General features: G+C 33.0%; 3 protein-coding genes across 6 annotated transcripts; 1 reads left to right on the top strand and 2 right to left on the bottom strand.

Annotated features, from left to right (window-relative positions):
• The first annotated feature begins 443 nt into the window (after nucleotides 1-443).
• SAC3C (SAC3/GANP/Nin1/mts3/eIF-3 p25 family) lies at nucleotides 444-9,730 on the top strand. Of its 3 annotated transcripts, XR_001929884.2 has the most exons (10): nucleotides 444-843; nucleotides 1,131-1,231; nucleotides 2,448-2,669; nucleotides 3,906-4,124; nucleotides 4,207-4,292; nucleotides 4,425-4,521; nucleotides 5,712-5,804; nucleotides 5,899-6,053; nucleotides 7,032-7,120; nucleotides 9,395-9,730. XR_001929884.2 is itself a non-coding variant. In XM_007010647.3 (9 exons), exons 1-9 carry the CDS (start codon nucleotides 540-542, stop codon nucleotides 9,417-9,419), a joined length of 1,302 nt encoding a protein of 433 aa, XP_007010709.3. In that variant the 5' UTR covers nucleotides 445-539; the 3' UTR covers nucleotides 9,420-9,730. The 3 variants fall into 3 exon arrangements, 2 of the variants coding, with proteins under 2 accessions (XP_088658607.1, XP_007010709.3); XM_007010647.3 differs by lacking the exon at nucleotides 7,032-7,120 and having other exon boundaries at nucleotides 445-843; XM_088802481.1 differs by lacking the exons at nucleotides 7,032-7,120; nucleotides 9,395-9,730 and having other exon boundaries at nucleotides 5,899-6,057.
• Nucleotides 9,731-11,433: 1,703 nt separating this feature from the next.
• LOC18587003 (Gag-Pol polyprotein/retrotransposon) lies at nucleotides 11,434-15,260 on the bottom strand. Of its 2 annotated transcripts, none has more exons than XM_007010643.3 (9): nucleotides 15,088-15,260; nucleotides 14,863-14,973; nucleotides 14,658-14,703; nucleotides 14,497-14,551; nucleotides 13,612-13,785; nucleotides 13,049-13,102; nucleotides 12,802-12,867; nucleotides 11,889-11,967; nucleotides 11,434-11,811 (listed from the first exon to the last, which is right to left on the bottom strand). In XM_007010643.3, the coding sequence occupies exons 1-9, from the start codon at nucleotides 15,139-15,141 to the stop codon at nucleotides 11,734-11,736; spliced, it is 717 nt and encodes a 238-aa protein (XP_007010705.3). In that variant the 5' UTR covers nucleotides 15,142-15,260; the 3' UTR covers nucleotides 11,434-11,733. The 2 variants fall into 2 exon arrangements, with proteins under 2 accessions (XP_007010705.3, XP_017984848.2); XM_018129359.2 differs by having other exon boundaries at nucleotides 13,612-13,707; nucleotides 15,088-15,256.
• Nucleotides 15,261-25,092: 9,832 nt separating this feature from the next.
• LOC18587000 (NAC domain-containing protein 101-like) lies at nucleotides 25,093-25,602 on the bottom strand. The gene has a single exon (XM_018128858.2). The coding sequence runs from the start codon at nucleotides 25,600-25,602 to the stop codon at nucleotides 25,093-25,095; it is 510 nt and encodes a 169-aa protein (XP_017984347.2).
• Between the last annotated feature and the right edge of the window lie 221 nt (nucleotides 25,603-25,823).

Genomic DNA, 25,823 nt, shown 5'->3' with positions numbered 1-25,823 from the left:
ATAATTTAACTGCTATAATAAGATTATTTTAAAAATATAAAAATAAAGAAAATAAAATTTGCCATCTAATATATTATTACTGTTAATTTCTTTTAATTTTGAATTGGTTTATTTTGAATAAGTTGAGCAATTACTTATCAGTCCAATGTTACATCCAATTTTTTATTTTTAAAAAATTAAAATAATTTCTAACTCATAAAATAATAACAACAATCTTATAGGATAATAGTTTAATGTAATTGAAAATTAAAATTAATTTTTAAAAAATTTCCAAGATAATAATATATATATTTGGTTTAAAACTATTGTGATTATCTTAAAATTTTAATTATAAAAATTATAAATATAAAAAATAAAATATTAATAATATATAAAAGTAATAAATCCAAAGATAATATTTATTACAGAAAATCTAAAATTAAAAACTAACTAAAAAAAGGTAAAAAATCTGAAACCATTTGAATTTAACCCACCCCAACATTGGAGAAAGAAAGCTAACTTGTTCGGAAAGCGCACTTCGGTAGCGGCCGGTAGACGCCATGGACGAGAGCGGCCGCCGCCGTCAACAGTGGCGAAACCATCCTTCCTCCTCCTCCTCCTCGACCGGCCATTCAAGTTTCCGGTCCCAACAATACTCTTCCAATCCAACGAAAACCACCCGATCCTCTAACTTTGTTCCACGGTCCACAACTACCACTGGCACTACCCCTCACAATACCAGAAATCCCGGCTATGTCCCCAAGTGGAAATCCGTATCAAATGCGAATAATCAACAAGAAGGAGAAACAGAAGCAGGAGAAGAGGTTGGTTCTATAGTTGGAACTTGCCCTTTCATGTGCCCAGGTAATTTATTCATTTATTTATTTCTCATCCTTAAAATTCAATTTTTTTTATTATAGAACAAAAAATCAACAAATTTAGCCTTGTCTCTATGTTCTGAATTCTGGGTTTTCCCAGATTTTTCATAATTGTTTTTTCATGAAATATGGGTAGTAAAGTAAATGACGTAAACTATGAAGCTTCATTTCCAACTGCGATTTGCAAATGAAATTATTAAACTAAGTAGCAATTAGTTTATGCTAGCTCTCAAAATATGTTGTATGTAACCTTTTTCATCATTGTGACAACAGAGGGGGAGAGGGCTCAGCGGGAACGGCTGCGAGATTTAGCTATTTTTGAAAGGTTAAATGGAGATCCTAGGAAAACATCTGCAGCTTTAGCTGTCAAAAAGGTAAGTTCTGTCTTTCACGTGTTTAAATTTTGATTTTTGTATTGTTTCTTTGATTGAACCATTTTTTCAAATTTTAATATACAATTTATTAAGGAATTCACAATAGATATTCAGGCATTTGCTTTGAGCTTGGTTGGAATTTATTATGTTAAATACATTGGTCATAATGAAACTTGATACAAAATCATAGTGCTACCTAAAGCTAATCCGTCTTTATGTCTTTACTCACTTTAATGGATTTGCTATCAATGTGACCCTAGCAGGTTATATCAACCATGATGTCAAAACTTTGGTGGTATTCAATGGATAAATGTTTTTACTTATTTTTAATCAAAATCCCTTCGATGCTCCGGATAGTCTAGTGAGTTATGAACTGTTGAACAATAAAAACACAAACACATCGTGGTAGGATGCAAGTCTTGCTCTGCTTTGTAACTTTCTGTATTGTTCTCTCTCTCTTTCTCTCTCTCTCTCTCTCTCTCTCTCTCTCTCTCTCTTTGTTGCAAAACTGACTTTTGTATTTGACAATCTTTTCATGTATGTCAATTTTTCTAGCAAATTTGATATCTGCAACACTTTAATCGAAGGAACTGCATTTTAGCAAAAGTACCTCATGGCTGCCATGGGGTTTTAAATTGGATGTGGTTAGTGACCAAAGAGAGGAATTTTCTTTGGAAACTATCCAATGGGCTATGATGGATAAAAGCCGAAAAAAGCAGCATTAGTTTGGCCCATTTGCTAGACATTACCAATTTTTTGTGCTTGAGCACAAGAGAGTAACACTTGCCTCAAACATGCTTATTAGTCTCTCAGGTTTTCTTGACTGGTAGATATCCTCACTTGTGTTATGAGTGGCAATTTCTTTTTCCTGGATCACTTTTGGGTTGCACTTGGAATTTCCTTAAAAATATCTGTTAGCCATTTAACCACATTGGACCCATACACTCACATAAACACACACAGACACAGGGAGAGATGGAGTTACCAGTTGGGGGTGGGTGGTCCGGGGGAGGTAATGCCTCTGAAGTGTCAACTGAGTTGAACATCACAGTTAATTCCCAGACCTTAAAATGCTATGCTGCCCTTTTATTGCAGTTAATTCACAATCATGCAGAAAATGATATGATGAACAATGAAGCTAAACTATATTGCTTAGTCCCATTTTATAGTTGGTATTGTATGGGAAAGGTTGTTAATACACCCTCACTCCTGCTAGTTTTGCAGAACTATATCACTGAAGTATGTCCAAGCATCAGATGTGCGGCCTCTCTCAGTATTGGAAGACACATTAAATTACCTTCTAAACCTACTGGACTGGAGTGAATATCCTTTTGAAGTGGTTCATGACTTCATTTTTGATAGGACTCGGTCAATAAGGCAGGATCTTGGCATGCAGAATATTGTCAATGATAGAGCAATTTGCATGTATGAGAAAATGGTACAATTTTCTTGGCAGAAGTATATACCCTTTGTTTAAACCTTTCCAGTTGTAGTATCATGAGCTGAACTGCTTGATATACTCTTCTCTTGATTGGATTCATTTGCCAAACGTTATATGTATATTGCCTTTGATTATATGTCATTCTTATCATTTGCAGTACATTATGAACCTTAAAAATTGCACCTGCTATCGGATTGAAAGGGTGTTGCTATCATCAGACCATGCTTTTAACTCATTTATCCTGTAATTTTCTGGTTGCTATGTAAATTAGGCATTTCAGATCTTGGTTTTTCCTTTTACCATTATACTTGCATCATCTGTAATGGCAGTGTAGCTACATCATATTCAATGGCAATTTTAATTCATTTATCCTGTAGTTTTCTTGTTGATATTGAGTTGGCTATTCAGATATTGTTACTTTTAAGATTACACTTGCATCATTAGTAATAGCCGTGCGTTTCAAAAAGAATTAAAAAAAAAAAAAAGAAAAAGAAAAGCAATGGCAGTAGAGCTATATAATCCGCACAGGAAGTATGTATGTAGATTTCAGTGCTGTGAGAACCTTTTGTGAGTTGGCTTTGTTGTTTACCCAAGTGTCTGATTGGGTTTCTCAATGGTCACTTTACTAATTTATCTAAACTAGATATGATAGCAGATGTGGTTACATGCATGGTTCTGTGCATCGTAACGTCCTGAAAATCAATTTATAAATGTACCAAGGGGACAGTGACTTGGGGTATAAGAATCTCTGTTTTTCAGGACAATGGTGGGTTAAAACAAGTCAAAAATAGTGATTTATTTGTTTTTTTAATGCGTAATTACAGTATTAAACATAATATTTATATTTTAGGATGATAAATATAATGGCTTTTTGAGGAATTGAAAGTTGATATTTTCATAAAATGATTGGAAAAAATCAATCTTTCTATATGAAGAAAAAGGTAGGTGGGAAAGTAAAAAGAAAGAAAAACCTAAATAAGTTGTAATTTTATGTAAGATTTGATTGATCTGATCAATAAGTTTTTAAGGAATAGTCTTGCTATTGCATGCAACGTCTCTTTAAAATGAAAATAAAGAAGAGGTGGAGGACATCGAATGAATGACCCAAGTGGATAGATGCATTATATTGCATGTGTGTTTATGAGAATGTTTTACCGGTTATCTTTTTATTATTACCATGGGAAGAGTAAAATTTTGACCTGATACCAAATTTTTATATATTTCATCACTCAGGTAAAATTTCATGTAGTGTCTCACCACAGGCTTCAAAATTGTGGCAGTTCAAGTATTTCATCATTGCAATATCTCAACATGGAGCAGCTTATGAAGACTTTGGCATCTCTTTATACTCTGTATGAAGCAAATCACAGCTCCAACTCTATTAGTGAGAATGAAGCTGAGTTTCGTTCATTTTATGTGCTTCTTCACCTTGATTCTAAGAGCCAACAAAGGGTAACCTTTATATATTGGTTTTGTGAGTCTATATCCCTAATTTCAGCCTTGTTGGTTCTGAACAAGGACTTTGGATTTGCAGGAGGAGTCACTGTCTTTTTGGTTTCGTCGTGTACCTTCTCTAGTTATGAAGTCTAAAGAAATGCATTTTGCCCGACAAGTTCTAAGGTAATCTTGAAGATTTATAAATGCGTATCACTTTAACTCTTTGCTTACCTAGTGCTGCAATGTATTAAACATTTTCTCACAAATTAATTTCAAAGTGGAAGGGAACTAAGATATTGAGTTATTTTTCAACAGATTTTATAGGATGGGAAATTATAGGAGTTTTCTCTGTACTGTATCGGCTGAGGCATCATATCTACAGTACTGCATTATTGAGCCTTATGTAAATGAGGTAATCATAAACATCCATTATTCTATAACCTTTCCATTCTGGCATCATCCTCTTTTATTTATTAGACATGATTTTCAACCATAGTATCAAGTACAATACTCTATGGACACTAAGTTATACAGTTATCAAAAAAATTAGGATACAGAAGTTAAAAATGTACGTATTCTTATATATTAATATATGTATATGTAATTTTATTGATTTTTACTAAAAATATAAGCAATACTGAAAAAAAAAGTCTTCTAAAATATATTAAGTCAATATAGAAATTTTTTTTTACGGAATTGTATTAATATAATTAGTTAAAAGGTAAAGTTGTTATTTATTGTCTTGCAAATAATTTGCCAAAAGGCTAAATAGCATTCAAATTTTAACTTCAAAGAAATTTGAATGAATGTCAATCAGCCAATTAGGCTTAAAAATCTGTCATAGGCTTGTGGCTTGATGCAAAGCAGTTTTGATATAAGCATATTTTTCTCATTGCCCATTGCGTTTCTCTTCCCTGGTTCCAACTCTAGCCCCGATCTATGTGCATCTTCCCCTGTCTCTTTTCCTCTAATGTGGGGCAGCTAGATAGATTAGAATCACCTAGGCCAGCCTTGCTCTCCCTGTTTCTTCATTCTCTTTTGAATCTCAGAAATTCTCATCTCTCTCTTGACAAGCAGTCAATCTCACTTCACCAGGGGCAGCCTTACTCATTTTTCCTACCTTTTTTCTTTTTTCCGTTTTAAATTCTCTGTGCTTTTTCGTGCGGTATTTAATTGTTTCACATATGCATCCCACTTTTTGGAGAGCTGTGTCCCTATCTAACACAAACACAATGCAAATGCCAGGGATAAGGCATCTCCATAGTTCGTAGATTCATGTTGATCTCGTCTAGGATATGCTTGCGCATGTGCACATGCGTAAGCATTTAAAGTCAAGTGTGTACTGCTGTTAAATTTTCTGTTTCTTACCAGGATTGTCGCACTTCTTTGCACACTAACATGATTCTTTTAAATTTTTATATGTGGTTTAATTGTAAGTATTCAACTCTTTACATATTAGATACTGTTGGGAGATAACAACCTGTTTTTAGCTATGTTTTGACAGAGTGTGATGATTATTCTTTTGTTGGCTGAGAAACATATTAATTGTATTTGCTGCTATTTGTTCTGCAATTTTTCTTTTCATTTTCAAAAACCGCCCAGGTTCGAGCACTGGCTGTTTCTTATATAAATAATTGTTGCTACAAGCTTCATCCATATCCTTTGGAACACTTGTCCAAACTTTTGATGATGAAGGTATCGTTTCCAATACGTGAGATTTTTAGGTACTTGTAGTTTTAGTCCTTTAGATGTCTGGTTTTCTGATTTGAGCATGCGTTTGTTCTTATAGGAATCAGATATGGAATCCTTTTGCCATGCATGCGGTCTTAAGACTTTAAGTGATGATGGTGGAAATAAGTTGTTACCCACCAAGCAAACAACTTTCTGTAACCCCAAGGGGAGTTTTCAGAGCTGCAGCATTTTGGGATTACAGCAATATCAGAGGTAACTTTGTAGCATGCATTCTGATATCTGTACTATTATAGAAAGTCACTGGTCTAGTAAAGTTCGGAGACCAACTCCATTCTTTCAATTGCTGGTATCCAAGCATTAAAATACCATAATGCTTAATATCATTACTTTAGACTCAATCAATTAGAGTCAAGAAGGGTAAAGCAATTGTCTTACTTTCTTGTCCACTTTTTCCTCTCGTCATTAGCTACAGATTTTATATACTTCCTTTGGTTGAGTTTGCAATTAATAATTTGAAATAAACTATATGTACATGCACAAACCACATAGTATGTGTCTTGAAGATCTATATATGTAGGATTCTTGCTATAATATATACCTACAAGTAAACCACTTGAACAAGAACATAAGAGGTTTCTTGCTATAATTTACTAACATTTAATAATCTTAATCTTTTACACTAACTAGCAAAATCCCTGTGATATTTGTTATTTATATATTAGCAGGAGCTAATATCTAATATAAAAATTAACTAATATTACTCATCATACATGCATAGATACTTTTTTTTGGTAAAATTATACATGCAAAAATTACAATTGCTTAACTTTTATTGCCAATATATTAGAACAAAGAATCAAAATTGGGATAATGTCACGTTTGGCCCGTTTAGCTCCTATAATAGAGAAAAATGTTTAATGTGATATTGTAGCTGAATTTATTACACAAGTGCATGTATCATTAACAAGTAATATAATGAAAAGTAAAGTATCATTCCCACAAGGAATTGCTATCAAAATTTCACTAATTACTAAAATTAGAATAATTTAATCTTATTCAAACAAACAAATTAAAACTACTAAATAATAAAGGAAATTAAACTAATAACAAGAACGTTAATTTAAACTCGATAAATCAATCAGAAAAAGCTTAGGATTACAATTTCCTTTCAACACTTTATTTGAATCTCTTCTACTCTCTTAAGGTTTTTTTTTTTTTTTTTGTAATTAGGGGAGGGGGGATTCGAACTCTGCTCTTTAGATAGGGGGATTATGCACCAACCAATGAGACAAATGCTTGGGTGCTCTACTCTCTCTAAGGTTACTTAAATGGATTTTCTACTCTCTCTAAAGTTACTTAAATGGATTGAGTTACTAATCTAGAGTTTTAATTTATTTATAAAATATCTTCCGAATTACTTATAAAAATATCTCTTTCAACCAATTCACGATATTCTTATGCAAATTGAATTAAAGAAAGACTCATTAAGCTTAAACTCTACTTCATATCTTACACATGAAACAAATCAATCAATTAACTAATTGAATTTGAACATATACTATTTTGTCCTTGGCTTACTCTAAATATCCTTTTCCAAGTTGCATTAGGTTACCCAATCAATCTAATTGGTAGTTAGTCAATTAGACGTATTAATCACAAGATTGAAATAAACAATTTAAATACCATCAATCATAAGAAAGAGAGAATATTAAAAATCCAAGCTACATGTTAGGTTTAATGGCAATCCTAAATAAAGAAATTTAGTTCATACTGAATAATAAAAACACAATCCAAAGAAGTTTAACCATTAATAACAATACAAGAAAGTCGAAAAAGAAACAGTGAAGAAAAGAAAACTAAGGCTTGTCAAGTCTTCGAACTTCAATCTTACAAAGTTTTTCTTCGCTTTCTTGAGTGCTTGATGGCCACTTTTTCTCCAGAAACCCTTACTTTAAATGTGTCTTTTTATATTGCAGTACCTTTTCAATCTCATTTTGGTTCAAAGAAATCATCAAAAGGAAAAATAGAAAAAGATTTCCCTTTTCAACCTTATCAGTCAAGATATTAGAAGAAATTAAAAATTATATGTCTTAACATCTTAACTAATCAATATGTGGATCATTTATACCTAATATAAAATTTTAAAATTTATATTATATTTTTAAAGTTTACAATGTTGTCATGGATCAGTAAGAGAACCAATGAAGTAAAAAGTACTGGGTAGACTGGGTGGTTAAAAATATATTAAGATTGAATATCATAATTCCTTCTGTTTTTTATTATTGTTTTAATCATGCTATACACCTCCTCACACCTAAACTATTCTCTTAATATCATTATTAGTATTGTTGGTTTCCATATCATTTTTAAGGCTTTTAAAACATAGCATTTTGCTATGTTTTTATTGTTTCCCTTTTGTTTTCATTACTCTCCAAGCTCATGTTATTTGTTGCCTTCCTTCTGTTTTTTCTTTCAATTACTTTTCCTCTCATCATCCACAGCATTTTGTTTTTTTTTTTTCTTTTAATTATTTTTATTCTCATCTTTTCATTTATGTTAGGCATATCTCTTCTTTATTTTTTTCATTCTTTTAATCCATCTTTTTCTTTATAAATCCATTTTTCTTCCTTTCAAGTCATTGTCAAAGTTAGCCAAGATTTATAAAATTACATGCAGATTATTGTTGAATAGCCTTGGGCCTAAAGGAAAACAAAGGCTCAACCATCCCTCAAACACCCCATAGGACAGAAGAAAGAAAAAACAAAAACAAATAAGCAAGACAAACCCAACAAAAAGCAAAGAACATAACTCCTAAATCACCTTGCCTGGGCCTTGCCCCCACACGATCTCCAACATGTATTGAAGTTCATCACAAGCGTCCAAAAATGTTAAGATATAATACAAGTCCAAATATATCACTAATTCAAAGAGAATGAAAGCCAACCACATGTCATGTAGATTTTCAAACCCAGCTGTGTATGTTGAAAAACGGAACCATTTTCTTTGCAAAATTGTGTTTATGATTCATGGTGCTTATTTGACTAGGTTTGAAGAATTTGTTAGATGCCTTTAATATGAGCATAATACATTTGGATTTAATGGTTTACTTAAATATGATCTGAGTATTTTCTAGATTTGGTTATGATATCAATGAACAGATAATGGATTTGGTTATTTATTTATTTATTTTGCACAATGAGATAAAATCCTAGAATCAACTTAGACTTTCACCTTTCACTCTTTCAGCAAACAAACAAAGGTGAAACTTACAGAAACAATAGGTGACCGGTTTCAATCTTAAAAACTGAGATCATGTGTACCTATAGTTGATCGGGTATTGAAGAGAAACAGTAAGAGTGATTGCCCCTAAAATTACCAGTCAATTGAAAACATTTGCATGTAGAGTGATTGTGATGGCAGCTTTCTCCAATTCCTGCATCCTCATTAGGGATCAAGAGACCTGCATCTCCTTGTGGGCTGGACGATGTGGTGTCGCCCAGTCTTTATTCTGCTTTCATATATCATCAGCTATATAATACTTCATTTGGAAAAAGCTATAATGACCCAGGTCTATATACTCTTGTAAATTGCAGACAGACCGCAGCCGAGCATTTCTGATCAAATATTGTTGCTCGCAGAAGAACGAGAGATGAGCTAACCTTCCCACTAGTCATATAAACTGTCCTTGTACACTCTTGATGTTATTTTGTTCTTCACTGCATAACTTCGTTGTAAATACTATGATTTGTGGTAGATGGGCTAATGTTCCCACCAGTCATATAAACTGTCCTTGTACACTCTTGATGTTATTTTGTTCTTCACTGCATATCTTTGTTGTAAATACTATAAACTGTGGTAGATGGGCACCTTCCCACCAGTCATATAAACTGTCCTTGTACACTCTTGATGCTATTTTGTTCTTCACTGCATATCTTTGTTGTAAATACTATAAACTGTGGTAGCTGGGCTAACCTTCCCACTAGTCATATAAACTGCCCTTGTTCACCCTTGATGTTGTTTTGTTCTTCACTGCATATCTTTGTTGCATGACTAAGTTAATAACAATCCAAAATTCAGATCGTTTGCTTTCGATAGGGCGTCATTTCCTTAATCTGAATTACATTCAGTCATTCGGTGTGGACTTCTTAATTTGATTCAAGTTAATCACAGTTAACAACTTTAAAACTGCAACCCTCCCCTGATGTCAGATTTGCTCGAGGTGTGAAGATGTTTTCTCCCCCTGCTTTCCCAGTCACACCTTCCCTACTTGTCAAATTAATGAGCAGACTTTCATGTTGTCCTTTCGTTTTGTGCTTCCTTTGAATATGTCTGTGGAAGAATGTACTGCAATTTATCAGCTATTTTGTTTCTCCAGAAACATAGTAATGATTGCAAGCATCAAAGAGCATAAAAAGATGTAGATATGGCCATGGGTACAATCTACCATCCAGGGTTCCTTGAATAAAAAAAGAGGGTTAAGGATCCTTGAATTAGTTGGCAGTTGCAACAAGCAACAAGCAGAACATGAGTTGAGACTAAGGGCCTTGGCCAATTAGCTCCGCTTGATTTCGTCGGAGTTTACGCCAAAGTAAAACTAACCATAGACTTGTCCATGAAAATGGTGTGGTCGCCTTTGATTTTGATGATGAACTCAAAGCCATTAAACAGAGCATAGTGCATGAGAAAGTACTACAAGGTCTTATTATGGTTATGGAATCCCTTCACCAGGTTGTACAGACTGCATATTCAAGGTTGTGGTGATCTTGGAGAAAGCTCCCACTCCCACTTATTGTCATTTTGATGATGGAGGCCATTAAGCTGAGGTACCCAACGAAACCCAAAGATTGTAACCTACATCATTGTGGCTTTAGGTATCCGCAATGACCCATCCACCAATGACTACCAAGGTCGTACAGATTCAGAAATAAGTTGATTGTAGGTCGAATCATCGTCCTTGTGGAAACAACTTCCAGTTCCTCATGAAACATTTATCGGGATGAAAGATGATGGGATGCTTGTAGATGGTGCCTTGAATTGGCGTCTTTGGATTCGGATACATGGAGAGATTGTTACCTTTGTCGAAGTGTTTCTGATGGGAAAGTCTTGTTTCTCCGGCTGCTGATTGATGACAATAATGGATAGGACTTGCTTCAAACTTACGCCTATTTCAAATCATTGGCAAATTAATAGCATCGCAAAATAGCAGTAACTAAGACTGTAAGAACTATATATAAGAAATACTAGTATTATTATTCATGAATATTATATTAAGCTTGATCACTCGCTGCAATTAGTCACATTGCAAATGCTTGTTTTATCTCTATTTTAAGTTCTTGATAGCACTGTTAGGATTATGCAAATACACAGAAGGATATAGAAGATGTTGAACACAAAAAAGGCCTGATGCAGGATTTACAACTCTTGTGAAGTCTGCCTTTATGTTAGACATAGTTATACAGCGAGGGCCAACTCAAACATGTTCTCAAGCATTTTAGACACACTGGCATACAGGTCATAAAAGCTAAAGAACCCATTCTATCAATCATGGTGGGCATGGTAATATCTGAAAGGACATTGGTAGAAGAAATGTAAATCGCAAAGTTGCTGATAAAAGCAAATGGCAATAAGAGCAAAGAGTCAATAAGTGTAGGACGTCCATTTCATTGATCTCCCCAATCTCCATTGAGACAGTCATTTTCAAAAGAATAATACAAGATAAACAAAGTTTTGTCCCCTGCATAATTTCCCGGCAGTTCTACCAACTCCAATAAGAGTACATTACATTTCTAACTACCCAAATTTTGGGCACTATATAACACTTGCACATGTACATTAAGCTTCTATATTTGCAATCAAAATTGTACAGCTAAGATTTAACAGGACTTAGGACTGACAAGATATGTAAGCTGGTGAGAACCAAAAATAGCCAGCTTTATGCCCAAAGCACTGTCACAACCAAAAACAGCATGAAAGCCAGCCCAAAACAAAATCCTATAATCACCATGGAAGCCTGGAGATGTTTTAAAAGCATCAGACGCTCGTTAACAGAACAATATAGGATAATTTCAAAGTTCCAATGCCATGTACCTTTCCCTGAGATTCAAACTTAAATTTGACTGTGAACCATGACAATGCTCTGTCTACAAATGGGGCAAGAGCGAGGGCCCTGCCATAAAAGCACCTATTGAATTAAATGGCTCTTGACAGAGAACACATGCACTCTGAAACCTTTGTCAGATGCAAGAAAGAACAAAAGAAATTTACTTGATTTATGGCTACCAAGGATTTAAAATGCAAATATCTTGTGCTGATTTCATATTTACATTTATAAAGAGATAGACAGAACAGTGTTCTGAAACCATTAAGAAGACTTAACAAACTATAATGATCACCCAACCAGAATAAGCATGGAATAGATATGACAGGCACATGGAGTTCGCATATGCTAGATTACTAGAAGTTATTAAAGCATAATCCACAACACCAATTGAAACAGATGACTAAATTCTTGCATATCAGCAAAAGAATGCCCCCAAATCACTGTGTATGGAAATCACCCATTTCTATAAGACAAGCTCCTTTCTTCCTCCCATCCCCACAAAAAGATAAAATAAAAAACTATACATTTAAATGTTCCTTCTGCTTTTATTCTCTGTGTATGTTATGAGGTTGTGAATTTCCTTAGTATATCCTACGGCTACTGGTCCTTTAGGTTAATGAATTTAATCCATGTTCTAGAGAGCTTAGTTCAATGACTTGGAAATGGAGTTGGTTCGAGGTTATTCCCTTAACCTTCCTGAAACTACATGACATATATGCAGCTGAAACGTATAGGAGCATAAAGAAACTAGCACTTAACATTGCAGAAGTTGGACAAATAAATACATGGATTTAATTAGATTCAAATCAGTACCAATTCAAGTCCAGTTGGAAAGTCTCAGTTGTTCTGAATATTCTGAAGTAATAGTTAAGGTAAGACATTTGAATTCTATCAACTCACCCTCCAGCTCTAACAAGCTTAGTCACTTGGCTTCCAGCCCAAATCATGGCCATAACCTTGAGAAATCTGCAAGGCATCAAAGTGCTAATATCATCTGTGTTTCTCATAAACAATAAAAAGGATAAACAATCAAGGTTCGGCCTAATAGTTGTTACCCCTTCTAAGGAGGGGTAAGGTCCAAGGTTCGAATCCCATCGCACCTTTGGACTTCCTCATATATATCAAAAGGAAAAAGATGAGATACTACCTCTCAACAGCAGCCATATAACCCATTCTTCCAGGAACTGGCGCAATATAAAACCTAAAAAGCAAGCCCAGTTACTACTTATTATAATGACTAAATTAGTATGCATTCAGAGCACCAAAGTAAGATGATTATATATGAAATAGGGGAATTTCTATAATTAATCTTGATCAAACATGACATCAATGCTGTTGGAAAGTGGGAACATGTTATCATGCCCTTTTTGTAATATCATTTGATCCGAATTATAGCATGCACTACAGAGGAACATTGGTTTAGCTTGGCTCTACTTCATAGTACATTTTCACTGTGTATGCAACATAACTTCGATTCAGCATTCTATGCAGAAATACAGGGTCGATTAGAAGAATGTTTACATTTGTGTCCTCACAGTTAATAGGAAAAGAACATTAACATGACACAAACCAAATCCAAATAATAATTTACACATGCCATGACCAGAGAAAGGCATTTATGAATGCTATTTAGAGTTAATAATAATATACACAAGCCAAATGAAATCATGTAAAGATTCATGAATTAACAAGAAACATTATTTTACTCACCACACCAAGAGAAAAGTTGTAAGGTAGTAAGCTGTATTCAGTAGCCCGTAAGACAATACTCCAGAAATTCCATACCTCCTCAACTTCTTCAACACACTGAAGAACAACAACAAACAAAGATATTGGATCTGCATACTCTCACCCCTCACATTTCTTTCATTACAAGGTTCAGAACTACAAGAAACAAATCAAATCCAGATGTGAAAGCAAGATATCATTTACTACTGGTATTGCGATAAAGACAGCCATAGGAAGCAAAGATTCATCCCTTAAAAAACTTTCTTCAACACATGTCCTCATTTTCTTTGTTGGTCTAGCAAATAAAATAGAAGGGAATTGAATGCTCCCAACAGAAAATAAGTCATTTGGCATATTTCTCACTTATGATGAAAATCTGTGTCATATAACTAAATAATAATTGAATTTAGTGTTATTTATCATTTAAAGAGAGAAGAGAAGAAGAAATAATACACCTATGTATATAAACCTAGTACAGAAAGATTACAATTTAAAACACAATTTGATGCTAACATCCAATAGTACCAGTGCTGTTGACGCAAAATTAAGAAATTAATGCAAGCTGCCTTTATCAGTATACTCAATCAATTTATGACATTTTGTCTTAATAACATCAGAAGCAACTCTAGAACAACCAAGTATGGCTGTCCTTATGACAATGACAGAGAGTTAGAGTGATGGAAAAGTATGCCGCACGCATATATCCATCAAGCAATGGAAGACCTTTCAGAGTAACCTAAATTTTGGTGACTATGGTGATAGCAATGAACAATGTATTTCAATCAAAAATAGTATAAATGGAAGAAAAAACAATGAACCAACCATCATTAGTCATTAACTCAAATTAGAAAGGCAAGTACTAATTACTCTTTAGATGAAAATGATTCCCCTTCATTACTCTCACTCTTCCCCATTCTCGCACCTTTAAAAATCGAAAAAGAACAGATATATAAGTTAATTTCCTGCTAAACAAAAAATCATATAAATAAACAACATTCCATTTCTTATATAATGTCTATTTCCAATACCTTCATTGTTCGTTGAGTAGCTGCCATTATCAGTTGCGCCATAAACCTAGCCAAACAGTAGCAATTAAAAACAATAAATTAAAAATTAATAGGAGCCTAACAGCGTATATTAAATTAAAATATTTATAATAAATAATAAATCAATCAGTTGTAAAAAAAATTCATAATTATGAAAAATTATGCGAGAAATCGGAATTCCACTTACAATGTTGTTATCGCCGCCGATTGAGCAAGAAACTTTGTTGAAATTCTGAGAGACAAGGCTGGTAGAATTGCAAATCCCAGGAAAGCTTAACAAGGAAAATCCATTGAAACCCTAAAGCAAAAGAAAAGGAGTTCTGTGTCCGTAACATTAGAGAGAAAACAAAGATTAGAATAGAAATTAAAAGCAGAAATTGTAAAAGAATTGAAAGATAGAGCGGAATTTTACGCGGTGAGGGAAGAGGAGAGCTGAGTTAGGTGTGAGTTTGAGCGAGAGAGACATGACTTAACAAAGCTTGAAATGGACGGGATGATAAACCTTTTATCTGGCCTCCATTCCCCTTTTTTTTCTTTTTAGTTACTAGAATTAGATCCATGCGTTGCGCTTGAAATAAATAAAATACATTAATGATAGCGTGGATAATAAAAAATATATATAATAAAAATTATTGTAGCTTTAATTATTGTGAGAAAGTATAATTATTTTTTATAATTGTATGTAATCATTTGCATATATTTAAGAAAAAGTGAATGCTTATGAATAAAATCGAGATGATGATATGCGGTTGAATTTATTGCTCTCATTGCTACCACTTTAAGCAAAAGTTATTGTCCACGAACAAAGTTAAGATCATGATTTGCAAATTTGTTTTTACAAATATTTGTTCATTTACAAAAGTTGACATTTTAGTGTTGAATTCAAAATATTGCTTGTGAACAAAAAATATCAAGTAGGGTTTTTAATTGTGTACATTCATTGCTATCCACTTAACAAAAACTCAGTGCCCTTGAACAAAATGAGGATCATGATATGATGTGTTTTCGTAAATCTTTGTATATACACAAAAGCTAGCATTAGAGTGTTCACTTCATGGTGCTATCTATCAACAAAAAATATAAGGCATTGTTAGGTATCATTGCAAGCAAAGTTCTAGAATATTTTGCTATTGAGGGGGGGGCGGGGGGGGAGGTTGGTCTTTGATAATTGAGTGGTCTTGGAGGATTCTTTGTGAGGTAAAAACAAAATCAAAAGTTAGGTATCATATATAATAAGTTGATCAGTTATGATATCAGTTAATTATATATATATATATATATATAAAGAGAGAGAGTAAAAATAAGTAGCTATGGAGATGAAATATATACTTTGTTAACATGTAATGTTGTGAAGTAGTGGTAATCAGCGGTATAAAATAATGGAAGATTTATTGTATTTCGGCAACAAAGTAATTTTCCAGAACATAAACTTTACAATTTCTTAAATATAAAATTATCAATAATAGATTTGCAAAAGAAGATCACTCCATTTTTTGATCGAATATTGTAATGAGTGGCAAGCCAATATTCCTAGACAACAATAAGGGAAGAAAAAAGAAAAAATGAACTCATTGATAGTAACAAATATATTACCCTATTCAACCTAAAACATTACTATCAAGTTGAATTTCTACTATAATATGTTTAAAAAGAAAAACTCATGGAATGAATTAGTTTCAAATAGTAACAAACAAATTAAAACAAATAAGATGTAAATTGATGTCAAGTGATAGTAGATGAGAAAGCTGAGGAATTTATCAATTGTATCTAGTTTTGTATTTTTTGGTAGGTGACTCTTCTCCTTCGTTGACAGTGCATTGCTTTTGCATGTAGGCTTTGGAAAAAGTTCCCTAGTTACTTGACTTCGCCGCTACTTATATTGAGTTAACAATGCTTGCACTGTCAAGAGATGGTCCAAATTTCAGATAGAGAAATCATTCTTCTTGTTGCTCAAGGATTAAGAGATTGTATTGTAGCTTGCCGATTTTGTTTGACTGCCAATCCTTCCCTTAACAATAAGAAGGATTTTTTTCAAACCGAAATTGAACCATCAATGATAGAGCAAAATGTTGCAACTCTTAACCTTGAAGACCATCAAACAATTAATTTGACCAAAAACAAGACTTTATTTGTAGAATGAGACAATAAACTTAAAAATATTTTAGATCCTTAAAAATAAAGATTAATAGTGTATAATATTTAATTACATAAAAAAGTAAAATCATTTTCTCTGTCTCACAACTCTCTCTTACTGATTCTCTCAAACTCCTCTCTTTTTCTTCATATGCTTTTTCGATCTTGTGGCAGTACCCAGGTCCAAGCAGGCATCCAAGCATTTTTGATCTTCCTCTGCAATTGTGTGCCCTGCGAAGAAAAGTATCACCATCACCATTACTATCATAGCATTTTAGCTAATATTTTTTCCTTCCTTCATGCCTTTCTGATTAGTACAAATAAACTACAAAACTATCTATTTCAAACAATCGGAATATATTTGCTAGGCAGGAAAAAATAACTCAGGCGTTTTCAAAAAACTTGGCTATTCCATTTTCAGATATTGTCACAATAAAACGATGTTTTAAACTAAGGAATATTTTCTGCAACAAATAAGTTTATGCGGCTTTTGTGCCATTGTTCCTTATTTAAGGAATTAAGGCTTGATTTTCTCAATATGAGGAGAACTCAATCAGACTTTTTCTCATTCTTTAACTCAGTTTCCCTTTTTTTTTCTTTTTTTTTTTGGTTCATCGTAGGAGTATATGAATAAAAAGAGTTATGGAAAATATAAATACTGTTAATGCATTAAATATAAATTTTATTTTCATGATTATATATTCTGATGGATGACTTTAATACCCCATTTTTACCAAACAACAATACAAAAAGTTGCCTGATAAAGAAAACTCATGGAGTTAATCACTGAAAACAGTCATGAAGATTAAAACAAAAAGCAAAGCTAAATCCCCTGAAAAAAAAAAGTTTAAATTAATAAATAAATAACAAAACCCATGAAGGAATGAGAAAAAGGTACTCAAAAGACAAAAAAAAAAAAAAATCAAAGAACATGTCATATAACAGCAATAAATCTATCAACATGAAAAACAACAAACACATGGAGCTATTGAAGCCAAACATGAATGCGAGATTTAATTTTTACCAAAACATATAACTGAAATAAGAAAAAAGCATTCGAGCAAACCAGTCACTACCGCTGAAACAAAGTGTGATGAAATATCAATCTCATATGTTTTAATCTTAAACGTTACAGCATTAATTCAGATCACTTTTTCCCAAAAACTGTAAATCCGTTAACACAGAAAATGTTTTTAAGCAACGACAAACGAACTGAGAGAGTAAAACATGACAACAAAGAAGTAATATCGCAATAATATCAGGCCAATCAAAATAAAAAAAAATCCACCGAACAGTAAAAAACAAAACACCATAAAAAAACAGGCCAATGCCTAAAATAAAATACCCCATCTTCCACCCAAGACGATTTTTCCTACAAAGCAATCACCAATACACAAAACAAAACAAAACAAAGGGCCTAAAAAATTGAAGAGAATTTCTCAGAGAAAAGCGAAAAAAAAAGAAATCAACAAAGAAAAACAGAGGTGAAAAATGAGGAAATATGAATAAACTTCTCAGAAGAGAAAATATAAAAAAGCAAGGACGGTAGGAAGTAAAGAGTAGACAAGGAGAAATCAATGTCGAATAACCCACATACGCAAGGCGTCCTCAAGCGACAGACGTGGTTGCCGTACACTGCGGATCACCTAATCCCAACAACCAAAACACCAAAACCTTCTCATGTGAATCTGAAAAACGGGGGGCAAAAATGATCCTCCACTATCCTTATAGTTGATGTGAATGTCATAAAAACTTGCTGCCAACAACAACAATCCACAGAAATGACAGAAAAATAGTTTGCTAGAAATAAAAAGGGTAGTAAACGAAGACGCTTTAAAGTTGTTTTTGGTAGCCTCAACTGGCAGCAAATTTAAAATCAACGAACAAGCTGAAAAAACGATACACAAACATTGAAATGCATTGACATCAATATAAATGAATTAAAGTTTAAGCAAATTTTGGGAATAAATTATAAAGACTAAAAAAGTAAGTCACATAATATTTAAAATGTCAAAAAAAAAAGATGCAAATTATTTTAGATGATTGAATGAAAAAAAAAATATAGGACGCAAACAAAAGACAAGTTAAACAAAATAGATAAAACAATAGAGAAAACCATGGAAAAATTATAGAACACTACATCATGCATAGTAGCTGATTATGTACACATCACTATAAATAGAAGGGCATTAATATGCAGGAAAGTTTAAAATTCATAATAATGGATGCATTCGTTGTAAACTATGGTTGACTTTATCTCTGCAGAGCATGAAAACATGAGGTTCAAACACCCAGTAAACATCCATATAAAGCGAACAGTATTTTATCCATTTCCCTAAAAAGGGTATATTTAACAGTGAATTGTTTACAAAATTTGCATGCTGAAACATAAATTCATACATGGTAACAATCAAATAAAAAAACAAACATGACATAATCTGCATATTTATAACCAATAACAGCTTATAAAATGCCAAACATTAATTTGAATTGCATATTAAGTTCTCATCGAATGGCGATGTTTGCACTTTGAAAAATGGCAAGAACAGTTTGAAATCTGCGTTAACATAAAATGCCAAAATATATGTAAGACAGTGATCAAGAAAACATGAATCTTGGTTGAAATGAAATAAATAATGTAAACCATAATATCGTCGATAAGCAATTGGTATAATGCTTGTCTAAAAAAAAAAAAACAGAGCAGATTAAAAAAGAGGGAGAACAATATGAAGTTTCCATTTAGACAAAGCATGAAAAGTATATCAGTCAATCATAAAACACACAAAAGATACAAATTAAGCACAAATGTATCTTTATTAATGAAAGCAAATGCAAGATATCTAGTAAAAAGTATGTAGTTACAAAGATTATTAGTAGAGTAAGGTAAAATGGATCTAGACTAAACTGAAGTTAACAATGGAAATCATAGTAATTTTGATAAGCAACTCCTATAGTCAATGGCTTGAAAAACAGGAAAAGCAGTTTGAACCTTGTTGCAAAACAGAGCATAAAAAGTATAATGATCCATTATAAAACACATGAAAGACATAGATGAAACAAAAACATATGCATAAGCAACTTGTGTGGACTCTGAGTGCAAAAAAACAGGGCACAGAGAAAAACAGCTAGAACAATTTGATATTTACGGGGATAAAAAAAGCATAAGAATAAATCATAAAATACATGGAAGACACGGATAACATGAAAAGCATTACAGTAAATCATAAAATACATGAAAAGACACAAGTTAAGCAAAAATGCATCTTCCCTGAACTAAAATTCCCAACATAACAAATCATCAAAGAGGTAAATGTAAAAAAGCACAACAATTAAATTAAAAAAATTCATAAAACCCATAAACACTTAACTTGTTGCTCCAAGTTCACTGCAAAATAAAGATCACAAAACAAGCAATAAGGAAATTAATGAAGCAGGCATTCAAACTTGAAATTATCTGAGTAAGATACTAAAGTAAAGAGATGCACAACCAAGCCAATGACAAAAGAGCAAAAGCACTTTTAACTTTCATGATAAAAAAAATATGCATTATTTGTACAGCATGAAACAAACTAATTTTGTTAACAGCGAATCATTAAAAAAACTTATACAAACAAAGACATTGTAACAATCGATGAGAAACAGCAGGCTCAGCCACAAGTCAGAACCTCAAGAAGTTCAAACTGATTATTATTTAAATGAAGGCCCGCCTTTTAAAAACACTTCTCCATAGCACCATGTGGCAACAGCAGGCTCAGCCACACGTCAGTACCTCAAGAAGCCGTACAGGTTTTTTTGGATAGATGTATTGATTATTATTTACTTTTTTTAGATAAAACTTACAAAATTTTGAATCATTCAAGAAAACTTAAATAAATTTTTATTTTTCTATTCAATCAAATCTATATACTTTGTTTTAGATAAAACAAACCTTCATAATTAACGGGTTGATTAATTGTTATGAATCAAAAGATCATTTGTCATTTTAATTAACATGACTAAAACATATCATGTGACCATCATTATAAAAAATAATCATTTTATCGATAAAATATTTCGTCGATAAAGCTTTTTATTTCATCGATATTTGCATTTACTAACATAATTGCCGACAGAATAATTCGTCGACATATGGTTTAATGGTCATTTCGTCAAAAATTTTCTCAGAAAAGTAGTTGATCCATTGCCCAGAGGAATGGTCAATAATGCTATGATTCCATCACTAAAGTTTGTCAGAAATCACCAACAGAATAATATAGTCGCATATTGGTCAAAAATTTTCCAATTGATTTGTTGATAGATTTATCGATAGAGTTGTCGACGGATTCAAGTGCACACCTAACTCATAGATTTCATCAGTGAAGAGTGCAATTCTATCAATAATAACAACCAATCCGTCAATAAATATGCCTTGATTTTCGTTGGTATGGAGTGTAACCCGTTAATAATCCATTGATAATTTGGTCGATAATATTGATTAAACGAAGATTTTTTAAAACAATTTTTATTTTCTACATTCCTGTTGACATTTCAAATGAATATAATTAAATAATATTACTGAAAATTACTTATATGTATTAAAAATATTTAAAATTTATTATCTAATGAAAAAACAATACAAATTGTATTTGAAAATTATAAAAACGAAAAATTAATACAAATGTCAATATTCATCTAAAAAATCCATACAAGGAATCCAAGTTACCGACAAACGAATTACTCTTGACCATCTTCCCTCTGTCGTTCCTCCTCCGCATCATAACAAAGGGGTGGTTGCAGCTGTGGCTACAGTTGCAAATGCTGTGAAGAAGACCCGGGGCTGAATGGAGGCACCACGTGCTAGAGGTGCTGCTTGAGGCTCGTCTTAATATCCAACACCTCATTATTCAAGTCCTTAAATTCTACCTTCATTTCCTGATAGTACTTGGGTTCAGCTTGAGGAGCTAACACAACATCCTTTTTGGGGTCAGACCACAAACAAACTCAAACGTTGGAGTTGCAACAAGTATTGTAGCAGTCGACTCCCTGGTGCCAAACTCGTAAATGTGGATTCGAGTGGTTTATGCTCTTCAAATTGCCTCTGACCATCTTGCCGAATCGAATTTCGATTGGGACGATGGATCATGATTGCACTTCTATGATAAAGCAAAAGTATATGATTCCTACAAATATAAGAAGAAATGAAATATTAATTAAATTTTTAAATGACATATTCACATATTAATTTATATAATGAACATACATCGAGTCATTTTTATTACTTACACTCACAATCTTGGACTTCTTGTCCATAATTTCTCTGATGGCCTTTTGTTACTTGTGAATGCGCTTGAAAAGTTTGGAGAATGTCACTGGTCTTTGTAACGCCTCTGATTGAAATAATAAGAAATGCACCATATATATAAATCAGAACATCATGTTTTTGCAATTCCGTCAGTAATTGTCGACGGAATGTTTCTAACGGAATTGAATCTGTTGGCAAAAACCTATTTTTTGTAGTGCATGTCATCATGGTAAGTATAAAATGATAAATGATCTTTTAGTTAATGATAGTTAGTCAACAGTTAATCATAAAAGTCTATTTGATTCAAAAAAAATAATAAAGAATTAATTGAAAGCAATAAAAGAATAAAAAAGTATTTGAATTTGTCTGAATAATTAAGAGACATTTTTAGATATTATATGTTATTTTCTTAAAAAGAAAAACTTATTATAAGTAATATTAGTGTCTGTTAACATGGAAAATTTCAATAAGAAATTGGAGAATTGGGACATGCCTTATTAAGTATATTAATGAAAATTAAATAATTTAATTAATTATTAAAAGTATATACGACGATTATAAATCTTGTTCGTGGGGTTTAAAATTTATATTGTAGGTGTGTAGAATAATAATTATATTAATGTTACTACTTTTGACAATTCCTTTTGTTTGTCTAAATTTCAATGAACTTTTACAGAATTATTTTAAAAAAACATTGATTTCAATGTATTTTACATTAAAAATTTTTAATTTATTTTATAAAATTGATGTTTTATATTTTTTTTAATTTCAAAGATTATCATATGTGCAGTATACACGTTATTAATTAATTAATTAATTAATAATGCAATTAGATTCTTTAGGTGTCTACTAACTAGGATGAATATTTGTTAATTCATATGTGCAATACACAGAGCAACCCTGCCTCTGTGCAAGTGGGTTAAAGTCTTGCTACTTGTTTCCACCCCCTAACATTAACCATGAGCATCTTTCAAAAAAAAAAAAAAAAAACATTAACCATGAGCAAGCACACACATGCTTGTCAATTGCTTTGTATATTTATATATGTACGTTTCTTCATAATTATCAATCTGTAATCTTACAATCGAAATGGATTCTTGGTGAGGATCTTTTACAAATACAGATCATGGGAAGGTGGTGGATATGGATAGGATATATATTAGTCATCAAATGATTGTCTGTAATAGTTCAATGCCCTGATTCTTCACGCTTTCGTTAAAAGGGAGGGAAGCACTCCCTACCAGGCATATGCTTCTAGCTGCAGGCAAAGCAGATGACCATGGTCTAAGCAGGATAACAAAAACAAGCTGCAGAATCAGATATATACAACCAACACAAAATGGTGTTGGCAACAAGAGAACAACCAAGTGCTCAATCAGCCAAAGTTACTTCCATGGCTTCTGCTTGGCCAGAATCACACGAGAAGAGTATCAAATGCATCAGTACATACCACCTCTGCTCTGCTGCTGCCTTCGTTTCTCTTCCATGGAAGTGCCTTCAACGATTGTGATAAAGACAGCTATATACAGGAAGAAAAGATTTACACATGTCCCCATTTTGTTTGGTGGTCTAGCAAGTAAGATAGAAGAGAATAGAATTGCTCCAAAAAGAAGATAAGTTGATTCTCATTTATGATGGAAAATCTCTGTCATATAACTTTTTATAAAAAAATAGGCATGTCGACCAATAAGACTATGCTTTCCACTAAGCTTAGTTAATTTCCATCAACTTCAATGTGAGAAAACACTACTAGGGCTACCACTTTGAAGCGAATTCTACATCATGAGAGGTTCTCACTATGAACATGATGAGAAGTAGCTATTTTTGAGCAGCAGAGCAATGGTGATGCATATTGCTGATTGCATCTCAACTAGAGAATCACCTGAAAAACCAATAAAAGGCAAGACTTTAACGCCTAAGGTTTAAGAATGCTTACTTATGTATGTAGTTTCTATCATGTGTAATTAGTAAGATGACAAACCCATTGCTCATGCTCCATGGCATCTCTAGGAGCCTACTGCCTACTATTATCAATTAATAACTGTATTATACAATTACATTATTCTCAGTTACTAATAAGTACAATCAACATCATTTACAGCATCCGCCATCTTTACCTTTGTGATGGTGGGTTTACTCCACATAGGCGGCCAAAGTGATATGATCAAGTCATGAAGTGCATATGATTTGGCGTTATGGTTTTTGAATTATTGTTTTTGGCTCACATGTCCCATATTCAGCTATGTTAAGTACACCTGCCTGCTAATATTAAATTATTAAATATGACCAAGACGGATGATTCTCTAGCACTGCTTTTGTCAAATGTGTATGTGAGTGCTAGAGTACCTATCTATCCCTATTGTACTCTATAGAAAGTGTAAACATTATCGTTCATAGAGTAACCAATAAAAAAAATGTGCAATCAAGATCAAAATATATCAAGACAATGTCAATCTTATCAAGTTAACAGCAAGCAGTAAGCAATTCTGATCAGTGCCAATTTTATCCAATGCATCTACTTCATCAAATTTCTTTAAACACAGTCAATAATCCAAAAACTTGAAAGGCCTCCAATCCGAATTAACATTTTAGAAAACGGTAATGCTGGACAGTAATCTAATGCAGTAGTCACAGCTTTGCATAAACATAATGTTTATTACTAATCTAATCCAGCAAAACAATTGTATGTAATTCGAACAATAAATAATACCTAGTCAACAGACCCATTTGTATTTAATTGGAACAATTTCTAGCATATTTTACCAGCTCGCACCCTTGCAAGTTGTGAAAATGTCATGAAATCCAAGAAGATGCATATGATTTGGAGGAAAATCCATTGAAACCTTAAAAAAAGATAGCAGAATTCTGCGGAGAGAGATACATGACTTTAATTGCAATCATATTATAAATTGAAATATATATTACAACTTGAATTTAAATCTCTAACAAATAATAAACCCTAACTCTTACATTGAATCTCTAGTAAATACTAAACCCTAACTCTCATGTAATCAGCTTTCTTCTTTTCTCAGCTTTCTTCTCCTCACGATCATTCTTTCTTACTCGACAAAGCACGTAACCTTGATCATTCTCAGGTACCAAAGTAGTATTCAAACTATACTCATGCATGATCCACTGACCTACTTGTTGCGGCACTCCGCCCTCATATCGGAACCTTCTCTTGAACCCCAAGGGCTGTATTGCTGACAATCGAGAATATATTGGCTTACCCGAATCTTCACCCATCCACGTACCAGTACCAACAGAACGGTTGATCCTTGAACCGTTTTGAGACTTCTTCTTTAACTTAGTGAAGAAGTAGAGATCCTCATCGGATTGAAGATTAAACCCACCATGCAAATCCCATATTTCCCAAGGTTCTTTCTCTCCATATAAGTCAAAATCCTTGATTTGGACTTGATCAAGATGCAGCATAGACTTGCTAGTGACTTTGCTGAAGAGATAGCACATCAGCGACCGGTCAGAAGGCTCAAAGCCGAATCCCACGAACATGGCAGCAGCAGTATTGTCGATGGATGATTGTGGAAGGGAAAGCAAAAGATTTACAAAGTGCTTAGTAAGAAGAGTGCAAGAAAGGGAAACTTGGAGGTTGAGATGTTAGAGAATGATGTAGTGAAATTTCAGTGGGAATGTGGAAGCACTCAAAGCCGTAGCAACGTGTTTGAATACAACATGGTGTCTACAAAAGCGGTGGAAGTTTAATTTGAAAGAGA

The sequence above is a fragment of the Theobroma cacao genome, chromosome 10 (genome assembly GCF_053813885.1).
Source record: "Theobroma cacao isolate CCN51 chromosome 10, ASM5381388v1, whole genome shotgun sequence".
Taxonomy (NCBI): Eukaryota; Viridiplantae; Streptophyta; class Magnoliopsida; order Malvales; family Malvaceae; genus Theobroma; species Theobroma cacao.
This window is presented reverse-complemented; position numbering and strand designations above follow the sequence as displayed.

Coding starts and splice junctions, on each gene's coding strand:
- SAC3C (XM_007010647.3), top strand. CDS start 540: ATGGACGAGAGCGGCCGCCGCCGTCAACAGTGGCGAAACCATCCTTCC. Junction 4,125..4,206: donor ATTCTAAGAGCCAACAAAGG/GTAACCTTTATA, acceptor TTGGATTTGCAG/GAGGAGTCACTGTCTTTTTG. Junction 5,805..5,898: donor CCAAACTTTTGATGATGAAG/GTATCGTTTCCA, acceptor TTGTTCTTATAG/GAATCAGATATGGAATCCTT.
- LOC18587003 (XM_007010643.3), bottom strand. CDS start 15,141: ATGTCTCTCTCGCTCAAACTCACACCTAACTCAGCTCTCCTCTTCCCT. Junction 11,968..12,801: donor AAGCTTGTTAGAGCTGGAGG/GTGAGTTGATAG, acceptor CTTTTATGGCAG/GGCCCTCGCTCTTGCCCCAT. Junction 11,812..11,888: donor AGTTTGAATCTCAGGGAAAG/GTACATGGCATT, acceptor AAACATCTCCAG/GCTTCCATGGTGATTATAGG.
- LOC18587000 (XM_018128858.2), bottom strand. CDS start 25,602: ATGTTCGTGGGATTCGGCTTTGAGCCTTCTGACCGGTCGCTGATGTGC.